The sequence below is a fragment of the Diospyros lotus genome, chromosome 13 (genome assembly GCF_014633365.1).
Source record: "Diospyros lotus cultivar Yz01 chromosome 13, ASM1463336v1, whole genome shotgun sequence".
In the NCBI taxonomy this organism is placed as follows: Eukaryota; Viridiplantae; Streptophyta; class Magnoliopsida; order Ericales; family Ebenaceae; genus Diospyros; species Diospyros lotus.
In genome coordinates, this window is record NC_068350.1 from 3,063,591 (window position 1) to 3,074,831 (window position 11,241).

Here is an 11,241-nt window from a genome sequence, read left to right on the forward strand (position 1 = left end):
TCCCTCGGTGGCCTGTCGTCGCCCACGGCCTACTTTCAATTGCTTAGAAAATTCTATCTCCTCCCTCAAGAAATTTGATGTCCATGATTTAAAGAAAAATATTTTCATGTGATTATTGTAAGGAAAATGATTTTTTTTAGAAAAAAATAGCTGTCAAACAATGCAGAAATTAAAAATTAGGTGAAAATTTTACCTTTTTCATAAGAAAAATTGACTATCAAACATGCTCTAAAATTTAGTGATTAAAATAAAAAATACATCAAAATTTAATGATGTTTGCTGTGATTTACCCACCAATAAAAAGAGAAAAAGAAGAAGCAGTTTTTTTTAATGGGAGCGTGGTGTCCACACAGGAAAGATCTAAGTCATCATCCTCACTTGTCCAATTTCTGAGCATTTCTTTGGGTCTTACCTAATCTCTCTACTGCGTCTGTGAATGAATCATGAATGAATGAATTCCTAGAGAGAGAAAGAGATGTCGTCGATTTGGTCCTCCTTTCGAGTTTTGGCACCTCAATGGAGAGCCGACACGAAGCCCCGTTTCTGGGTGATGCTCCATTCCAAGAGAAAGATTGGCTTCGTTCCTTCCCCGCTCTCTTCCTCCTTGAACGATGATTCAATCTCTCCGCCCAAGAATACTCAGGTTCTCCCTCTCTCTCTCTCTCTCTCTCTCCCCACCGACAACTGAATCATGGATTTCATTTCTCATCAGTTCATTCTTCTTGTTGACAGGTGGGTTATGATCCTTCAGAGGACCTCTTTGGACTAGCAGTTGATATGCAGCCAAGGTTTAATCTCTCTCTCTCTCTCTCTCTCTCCACGCGCATTGGTGGGAATCTTTGTTGTGAATTTTAGCTTGTGTTCACTATTTAGCAAAAGAGCTAGAGGAAGGCCAAGAAAAATTTGGTGGGAGACACTCAGTATGATATGAATTGTAAGGGCCTTGCAAAAGATAAGGCCAAGTGTAGAAATGACCGGCAAGTTAGAGTTATTTAGCTGACCTTAATATGTTTATTGTTGTTGTTTGTTCTCTTGATAGTGAACACAATCAAGCTGGTTTTCTGCCAAGCAATTCAAATTGCAAGTTAGCAATTTTGGTCTTCTACTGTTTAGCCTTGTCCTTTTTGATAAAACTAAGCTGTGGAGATACTTTGACAATTACCTTCTCTGATGTTCTAATTAAGAAGCTTTGAACAATGCTGGATAGCAAGAAATTGTGAGTTGCTAATGATACACTGGTTACTTTTATGTACAACGGTGTGAATTTTTGGCGATTCCAAAATTTCAGGTATCGTAAATTGGGTGCACCCAAACCTCGATCATGGTTTGGTCCTAATGGCCAGTATATAAAAGAGTTGCCATGCCCGAGTTGCAGGGGAAGGGGTTACACTCCATGTACAGAATGTGGAATAGAAAGATCTAGATCAGATTGTCCACAGTGTAATGGAAAGGTAAAATATTCTTCAATGCCTTGTCCTTTAAATTGGATATTACCAGAAGTCTATGAATTATATCTGATGTGAGCTCAATAATCTGCACGTTTCTTTGTGACAATGCACGTTTCTTTGACCCTTCACTTAATCCTGTTCTCCATTTTTGACAGGGCATAAGGACTTGTCACCAGTGCTCAGGTGATTGTGTCATATGGGAAGAGTCAATTGATGAACAACCATGGGAGAAAGCGCATTCTGTGTAATTATTCCATACTGGTTTTAACTTTCATGTTAATTTTCCAAACATGTAGTCCTCCTCTTTATGTTACATTGCTTTAAGCGGTCTGGAATCCATGTTATAAGACTTGAATGCCATCTTTCTCATCATGAAAGATGAATACAGCAGTTGTTCTCAACATTTATCTGCTAGCTCAACAATTGTCCCAAAAACCACACTTCCCCAATCATGTGCAACTTTGTATCAGTTGGAGAGGCAAGCGGGTGAAAAAAAAAAATTCAATGACTGACACTTGAATAATTATCATAGGATAGTGTACAATAATAAGCACAGAATGAGAACTCAGATGGTGTGAGATTTGCTCTCTTGGAACTATGCTTTTGATAGCAGGATATGTCAGCAAATTGTTATCTAACAGAAGAAATAAATTCCTAAAATAAGCAAGAGAAAAAGGCAAGAAAAAAGACAATAAAAGGTGGAGAACTTTTAATTGGTACCAATATGGGTTTTACTTGACAGACAATGTATTTTATAAACTTTTCAAGTGGAAAACCCAATCCAATTGAAAAGTTTGTAATCCAGAAAAAGGGTGACCATTTAGACTTTCAAAGCATAATTTGCTTGTCAGAGGAAAGAATTATGTCATCTGAATATAGTTAGTGTGTTTGTTTTTATTTTAATGTTAATTTAACTACTGTGGGTGACAAGATAATTTTCTGTCCTCTCTCTCTCTCTCTCTCTTTTGAGAACAATAACCTTTAGATCCAAAAGGCAGCAATAGATCAAAACAAGCTTATATTCTCAGTTTGTTGTCTAATATGGTAACAAGAAGCCCCTTACAGAGTATGCCATCTTCTTTGTTCCCCTTTATATTGCTTAATTTTATTATATTCGTATTTTGTTCTCTTGACCCAAAGTGGGATTAAGGTGTGATACACAGTTGCTTCTGTTATTCATATTTTTGTTCCTTCTCAAAACTCGACCAGTTTGTAGAATTGGTAATGTTGCTTTTCTTTATTTGACCATTCCATTAATTTCAAGTTCTTATCTGTTGAAGGCTCATTTAAACCTTCTTCCTGTTTTAGTTCTCCACTTAAAGTAAAAGAAGATGATGAAGTAGACAATTTGGACATAAAGTTGGATATGAAACGGAAAAAGAAGCGCGTATATCAGTCTCCATCTCCTGAAGTTGGTCTGAAGATTAGCAGATCACTAAAAGTTTGTCTTTTGCTTTAATCTTTTACTTGCATTTCTGCACTTTCTTTGTTAATACAGTCAGGTGATGGGTTGTCATACAATAAAAATGTGCTGCTCATACAGTCATACAGTCATATTTTCTTGAAGGAAAGCCTCTCAACTTTCTTATCCTTAACAAAAAATATACATCATACTCGCACAGTTCGTTCTCAATATTAGTTCTGATAGCATTTATGTTTTGCAGATTTTTCATCATGTTAGTCTTTGAGGTATTGTTTTATATGTTTTCAACAATACCTCATACGGATTTGATCATGAATTTTAATCTTCTTTCTTTAGTTGGATGGTTGCAGAGCCTCAACGCCAAAACTGGATTATTTAGCAAAAGAATGAAGATCATCCATCGCGATCCTATGCTTCATGCTCAGAGAGTCGCTGCTATTAAGGTCTGGCATCTAGCATAATTTTGTCTTTACTCACTCTGTTTCATGAAAAATTGAGAAGCTGGCTTATTCTGTGCCCAAAGATTACGAATGTATTTATATTCGGAAATTGTATTCGCTAATATGGTAACAAGAAACCCCTTATAGCATATGCCATCGTTTTTCATTCTATACTTTCATCATAGAAGATGGTCGTAAAAAGGTTATGTTTTCAGTAACAATGTCATGAGTGGTGATTTCTCACCACAGGGAGTATTATGTGTCTTTGTAGTTTTCTGTTTTCCCATTCTTTCAGTTTGTTTAATAGTAAAATGAAAGGCATGCTACTGGTATGTGAGATAGTTGAAATGAAGCTGAAGCGCTTATCTTTTCTTGAAATTTTAGGCTTTCTCATGCATGCATAGAGATGTCATACTTATATTATTATGTAATGTCAAGCAGGAAGGCTCAGATATTAAGTGTATTTTTTGTGTAGAAAACTAAAAGGACTGCTGCATCAAGGAAGCATGCATCTGAGGCTATGAAAGCTTTTTTTCGTGATCCAGCGAATCGTCGCAAGAGAAGCATTGCCATGAAAGGTTTGTTTGTGTGGTCCTAATAATTATTCAAGTGTAATAAATAATATTTCAAATTTGAATAATCATTACACTTGTGAGGCATTTATATGCTTCCCCAATCGTACCAAGTTAAGGATCAAAATTAAAGTAGGCAACAAACAAATAACTTTCCTAGTCCTTTGAAGTCCCTAAATAAATAGAAATTTAAATAATTAGAACTTTTCAGCCTTGTATGTAGCTGGGACATCCCCCCCATCCTCTCTCTCAAGTGTAAGAAGGCATATACACGAACTGTATAGTTTACATGTTAATGCCAACAGATAATCAAGGTTATGCTACCAAGCAGTGCACGGGTGGATCCGGGGGAGGGCTGGCATGGGCTTCAGCCCGTGCCAGCTTCAGCCCCTGCGTAAATATATGTGCAGAATTTTATTGCATATAGCTTTGAATTCTATTGCATATAGCTATATACATGTGCCTGCTATATACATGCACCATGGAAGAGTTATTTTATTGTATATAGCTATATACAATAAAACTGTGTGTATAAACATGTGCCAGCCTCAGCCCCTGGATCCGCCCCTGAAGCAGCGTAGTAATATGTAATCAGAGTATTGGGTAGAATAGAAAACCTTTGAGAAGTGTAACTGTTTGTGCACAGCCAATCTTATGAAGTATCATACCTGGAATTCTCTTCCCTCATCTAATAATGTGTGTTTATTATACATATCAAGATGACTGAAATCTTTTGATAGAGCTTTTATCGGTGAGTAAGCCGTGTTATGGGCAGGACCCAGGTGCTGCTGCAAGTGTCGTTAAATCATTTCAATAGTCCCTTTGTTTTTAGGCTCACATAATGTACAGAGAATATGCTGTATGCTTTGCTGAACTTTTGACATCAGGTTTGTTTGTCCAGGAGTGAAATTTTACTGCAGCAATTGTGGGCGCGAAGGGCATAGAAGCCACTACTGCCCAGAACTTCGCGACAGCTTGACAGACAGACGGTTTAAGTGCCGGTTATGTGGGGAGAGAGGACATAACAGAAGAACCTGTCCAAATTCAAAGACAACCGGTCCAATAGCCATGGTCACTAGTAGGCTTCATTGTTGCCGAATATGTGGCCAAAGCGGGCATAATCGCCGAACATGCCATCGTAGAAACAAAGTAAAATCGCTTGTAGGTCGTCACTACAAATGCCGGATGTGCCAAGAGGAAGGGCACAATACGAGGACATGCCCTGGTAGAAATAGGAACCCCATTGAACAATAGCTCCAAAAGCCTTATCAAATGATCATCTTTTTGTCCAGATGTATTGCTGGAAACTGGGTTAGAATTTGTGATTGTTTCTGGTTAATGTGGTCTTCAAAGCAAGTTGGAGGATAGGGTACTTCTAGCCTGGGAAGTAGAATCATATCTTCCTTGTGATGTACACAACAACACATGCCTTGATTCCATTAGGGGTCGTCTGCATAACTTTTTGTGTCCATCATATCATATTTTTAAGGGTTAACACTAAATTTTCTTGGATCTTTCACCTTTTGTTGCAAATTCCTTTATTTTTATTCATCGTTTTTTTGTGTATTTATGTAGCACACATTTAAGACTTACGATTGTTGTTAATATTGTATTTTATTTAGGTAGCGTACTTATGATTGTTATTAATATTATATTTTATTTAGGTAATATTTATTAAATTTAGCAAGATAAAAGAGTATCAAGTTCAAGATAGTTTTCAGATCAAGATATAGAATGGTCAAGATAAAATTGAGAAGTATATTAATTTTTTTATCAAACTGTTTGTTAAATTTTTTGAAATCCAGTAAATGACACATGCGTCATTTTTTTTTTCTTAGATGTAAAGATTAAGATATGTTTATCTTGAGGGGAATGAGAGATATGCATATCTTGAAAAATCAAGATAAGAGATCATAAGATAGTTTTCACAATACTGGTCAGATAAAGTTAACTAACATACATTTCATATTTTAATTTTTTCACCTTATATCTTGATTAACAAACGTCCTGCTAGTTAATATATGACCCCCATAATTCAATATTTCTGAATTTTTAATTTGATAAATTACATCAAAACTATTATAATTTTGTCCTTATATAAATAACTAATTTTACTTTTCTTAAGCAAAATATAAAAGATATTCTCAAAAATTGAAATAGATTATTTGCTATATAATGGAATAGATTTTGCATTAATAACATTAGTTTTTTTTTACAAAAATTACAAAAAAAAATTAAAAAATGAATTGTTAAATTAAAATATATAATAACGTGAAAATTTTCAATTTTAACTAAGCAATTATGACTGATATCTTTTTTAACGTTATCTAACAACATTTTAATTTTATTAACGTTAATTTTTAATTGAAATAATCTCACACAATCACAACATGACCTATATAGTTATAATTTATTTATTTTTGAAATATAATAATAACATATTTAATTATTTTTAAAATACAATAACCATATATCTGCCACCTGTAAGTTTATACTCTTGTAGGTTGTGTGCCTCTCATAAACAAGTACGCAATAGCCTATAAAGGCCAAACCTTTATTTTCTCTTTGAAATTTTATCATTTTTTTAAGCTTTAAGTTTGACCTATTAAATATTTAATTTTTATAATTTATACTTATTAACTACCTAATATGATAAAATAATGTGTCAATTACACTGAGATGAGCTAGAAAAAAAAAAAAATTATCGGAACTGATTTTTCCTTTTGCCTTCTCATTTGTCTTCGGTTATTGTCTATGATTTTATCTTTTGTCTCTCGTCAATCGGAATGAAAGAATTGAATCTCCCGTCAACCGTTATCATTTTGATCGATCTTAACCTTTCATCTTTACTTTGATTGACGACTCGTGACCTACTCATTCTTTCATTTCTCTGATTGATAACCGTAATTGACCTACTTGTTCCCTTCTTCTTTACTTTGATTGACGGCTCATAACCGATCCACCATTCCTTATCTTATTTGCTTTGATTAACGACTTACAAATCACAATCGATCCACTATTCTCTTTCCTCTTTACTTCGACTAATGACCCACCATTTCTCGTCCTCTTTGCTCTAAACAGTGAGCCACACTTGTGTTTATAAATATGTATATATATATTTTGGTTTTTTTATTAAATATTTGGTTACTTTTTAAATTTTTAATAATACATTTATTACATGTTTAATACTGACTGTATAATTGAATAATTAATAAATATAAATTATAAAAATTAAATATTTAATAATTTAAAATTAAAAATTTAAAAAATAAATAGTCTTTTATGTAAATCTCAAGAGAGAAAATATAGGTTTGCCCGCCTTTAAAAGACAACCTTTTAAGGATGCATTCTCTCATTTATGATTGGTACCATAAAAGTTTTTAAGATGGATTTGTGTGCCCGATATTGACCATAATTTAATTGGGATGGTATTTTTTTAATATTGACTCGTCTAGGTTGTGTTCCAGTAAAAACAATTTCAATGGGAGTTGTTATCCGAGGTGCCATTTTTGTAATTGTCGAAATGACACCCCAGAATACAAAATTTTCACTCCAACGGAACTAGCATATGAAGTTACAAAATGACAACAATCCTCCTTCGATGCTATTTTCATAACTTTGGAGAAAGAAAAAAGAAGATTGCATTTGCCAACGGTAAAAAATTCAATGGATATATTTGACATTATATATATGTATATATTTACTTGAAACAAGGGAGCTGAGACAGAACAAGAGAGAACCAGCGATTGACCAGCAAGGCAGCGAGCGACAAAGGGTCGGAGCTGAAGAGTGACAGAGCGAGAAGAAGGCAAGGGCGAGTAATGCTGAGCGAGACGACCTGCAAGAGCGAGGGAGAGGCGACAATCAATGAGGGAGAGGGAGAGACAATGATCAATAAAGACGAGCCATGAGGGCATGAGGCAAGAGACACGAAGAAGAAGGTTCTGGAGATGGAAATGTGGAGGTTTCTATATATTATATATATAATTATTTTTATTTTAATTAATTAATTATTAAAATATAATTATTTTTATGTAAAATTTTAATTATATTTTTTAATAAAAAATATTAAAATAACACTTGCCATTGGAGCATATATAGGATTCAGTGCCAGAATACTATTTAAGATTACAAATCGATAATTTAGCACCCAAAATAGCAACTCCTTTGAAGATGCTGAATGGGGGATGCATTTACAACAGTCCGGTTGCGGCTCCTCTTCCGCTGCCGGAGCACCGACCGGCGTCGATAAGGAGGAGGTTCGAGCCGACCATTCGAGGATTAGAATCGGCAAATTGTTTTGTTCGTGTAACTAATTAACCGGGCAATTTCTTGGTTGCCTTGTAGTTTATATCTGATATGGTTATGACTAGTGTCTGATATGAGCTGAATAATCTGTCGAATATATGCCATAAATTGAGAAGCTCGCTTAGATTTTGAGTCTGGAGCTGATGAGTGATGGTTATAGGCCTTGGATTGAAATTCAAGTCCTGGCCGTCCAGAATACTATACCCAAAGCACTACCATTCTCTTCTTTCAGCAGATCGGAATCTCATTTCTCTACTGAAATCTTGCAAACAAGCCTCTGAAACCTCTCAAATCCATGGCTTACTGGTAAAGTCAGGCCTGGACTTGGTGCCTTTCACATTGAGCAAGCTTCTTGCATCCTCTGTACTGGTGAGCATAGACCATGCAGCTTCAATCTTCAAGCACATTCAAAACCCTAGTCTTTTCATGTTCAATACCATGCTCAGGGGTTATTCAATTTGCGATGATCCAGAAAAAGCTTTTTTGCTGTACAATTACATGAGGGCTCAAAACATTTTGTTAGATCAGTTCTCTTTTGTATCAACCCTCAAATCTTGTTCTAGGTTGTGTGCTACTTGGAAGGGTCAGGGGATTCATTCAGTTGTTGTAAGATCTGGGCATGATCTGTTTGTCAATGTAAATAATGCTTTATTGCACTTCTATTGTGTTTGTGGGGAAATTGGAGATACCCGTCAGATGTTTGATGAATTTCCCCAAAGAGATTTGGTTTCTTGGAATACTCTAATGGGTGGATATCTTCATGCATCTCAACCCTCTGTGGTTATAGATTTGTTCAGGCAGTTGCATAGGGACACCATGAGAATTGGTGCCTGTACGATCTTGAGTGCTTTATCGGCTGTTGGTCATGTGGGGAATATTCTGGGAGGAGAATCTTTTCATGGCTATTGCATCAAGACTGGATTTTGCTTGGATTTGAACGTGGCTACTGCGATGATTGCAATGTATGGAAAAATTGGTCTTATTGATTCAGGAAGAAGAATTTTCAATGAAGTTCCTGCGAAGGATATTGTCTTGTGGAACTGTTTAATCGATGGGTATGCTAAAAGTGGCTTATTAGAAGAATCACTAGCTTTACTACAAACATTGAAACTTGAACAACTGAAACCAAATTCATCTACATTGGCTGGTTTGCTTTCAGCCTGTGCTGCCTCTGGAGCTCTGGCTGTAGGGCAATCCATACATAACTACGTGGATGTGGAACAACCCGGGTTAGATGCAGTTCTTGGCACCGCTCTGGTAGATATGTACTGCAAATCTGGCATGCTGGATAAGGCCATCGAGGTATTTGACAGAATTGAGAGCAAAGACGTAAAATCTTGGACAGCCATGATCTCGGGTTTTGGGATGCATGGACAAGCCAAAAATGCCATTGCATTCTTTCAGAGGATGAAGGAGGAAGGTCATAGACCCAATGAAGTCACTTTCTTGGCAGTTTTGAGTGCTTGTAGCCATGCTGGGCTGGTGAAAGAAGGGATGAGCTGTTTTGAGAGCATGGTTCAAGATTATGGCTTTACACCTAAGGCTGAACACTATGGATGTATTGTTGATCTCTTGGGTCGTGCCGGGTTGCTGGAGGAAGCATATAAACTGATTGAGGGTTTGACCATTGAAGCCGATGCTACTGCATGGCGTACATTGCTTGCAGCGTGCAGAGTGCACGGCAATGTTTCTTTGGGGAAGCATGTGAAGAAACTGTTAGAGAATATATTTGAAGAACATCCGGCTGATTCAATCGTTCTCTTGAGTACTTGTGCTATTGCGGGGAGGCTTCCTGACAACGTAAGCATGCAGGAGATAAAGGAAGGAAGAATAGGGAAAAGTTCTGAGTCCATGCTGATTGAATTGAAGGAAGCTGGATGTAGCAGCATTGAGGTGGAGAATCAAAGGTGATAGCAGAGTTGGGAAGGAGTAAGGCCTCAAGTGTGTTCAGCTCATGAAACGCCAGTAACTTCAAAGATCATCAGTCTTTTGGCTTGTTAACCAGTTTTCAGGAGATGATCTTAAAAACAGCGATGCAAAACAACTGGTTCAAAAGCCGCTGTCACTAGTAGGCATCAATGTTGCCGGAGGACTAATTGCCGAACATGGCATGGGCATCGCAGAACAGGAGTTAAATCAGATGCTGAAAACACAAGGAAGAAAGGCAGTTCAGTTTTGCTCCCAGAGATCGTGTCTACAAATGCAAGATGTGCCTGTGCCTGGAAGAAGGGCACAATATAGTTAAAGGACATTGCCCAAGTAGAAACAGGGACCCCATTGAACAATAGCTCCAAAGCCTGATCATATGTCATCATCTTTTTGTTCAGATGTATGGCTCAAAACTGGGTTAGAATTGCGATTGTTTCTTGGTGATGTAATGTGTCCTTATGCATCATTCTAGTATGGGAAATAGAGTTGAATTTATTGTGAGTTCATTATATTCTTTACCATAAGAGTTGTCCGTTATTGAGTTTGAATTGAGTTCTAACTTGAGATGAAATTTCAAATTTATGAGTTTAGGGTTTTATTTTGAGAGATTTTTAAGGCCATTACCAGAAGTTAAGTATTATTATGTGGCATTTTGACGGTTTGGATGGTAATGGCTAATGTGGCCACAACTTTGGAAAATCCTAATTTATGAATTTTTTATAATAATTATCCTTAAAGTTTGATATAATTGTAAAAATCACCTTTATATATTTGAAAAAGCAATAATCTATTTTGTTATTAAATAAAGGGACAAAATGACAATTTTACTCTTGCTTTTCTCTCATATTTTTTTCTTTAATTTTACAAAAATATATAAAAAAACTAATGGTCATTTATACATGATCGCTAAGTATTTAAGTTTAAAGATAAAAGATGAAGAGATAATAATAAAGATCAACCTTGATCATTTAAGTTTATAATAAAAAAAAAAATTACTATTATTATTATTCTATTGTTCAAATTTAAAATAAGGATGTTAAGTCACCAAGAGAGAAAGAAAGAGACTTAATAATAAAGAGAAATAAAAATTAAAAAAAATGAGAAAAAGTTTTTATATATAA

The 11,241-nt window shown here is 35.6% G+C and overlaps 2 protein-coding genes across 3 annotated transcripts; both read left to right on the forward strand.

Annotated features, from left to right (window-relative positions):
- Window positions 1-347: 347 nt before the first annotated feature.
- On the forward strand, window positions 348-5,395 carry LOC127789201 (uncharacterized). Of its 2 annotated transcripts, none has more exons than XM_052318020.1 (8): window positions 348-643; window positions 733-788; window positions 1,289-1,451; window positions 1,604-1,692; window positions 2,757-2,889; window positions 3,222-3,314; window positions 3,787-3,889; window positions 4,771-4,914. In XM_052318020.1, the coding sequence occupies exons 1-8, from the start codon at window positions 476-478 to the stop codon at window positions 4,788-4,790; spliced, it is 825 nt and encodes a 274-aa protein (XP_052173980.1). In that variant the 5' UTR covers window positions 348-475; the 3' UTR covers window positions 4,791-4,914. The 2 variants fall into 2 exon arrangements, with proteins under 2 accessions (XP_052173980.1, XP_052173979.1); XM_052318019.1 differs by having other exon boundaries at window positions 351-643; window positions 4,785-5,395.
- A 2,630-nt stretch (window positions 5,396-8,025) lies between these two features.
- LOC127787897 (pentatricopeptide repeat-containing protein At1g26900, mitochondrial) lies at window positions 8,026-10,626 on the forward strand. Its single transcript, XM_052315964.1, has one exon. The coding sequence runs from the start codon at window positions 8,342-8,344 to the stop codon at window positions 10,100-10,102; it is 1,761 nt and encodes a 586-aa protein (XP_052171924.1). The 5' UTR covers window positions 8,026-8,341; the 3' UTR covers window positions 10,103-10,626.
- Window positions 10,627-11,241: the final 615 nt, after the last annotated feature.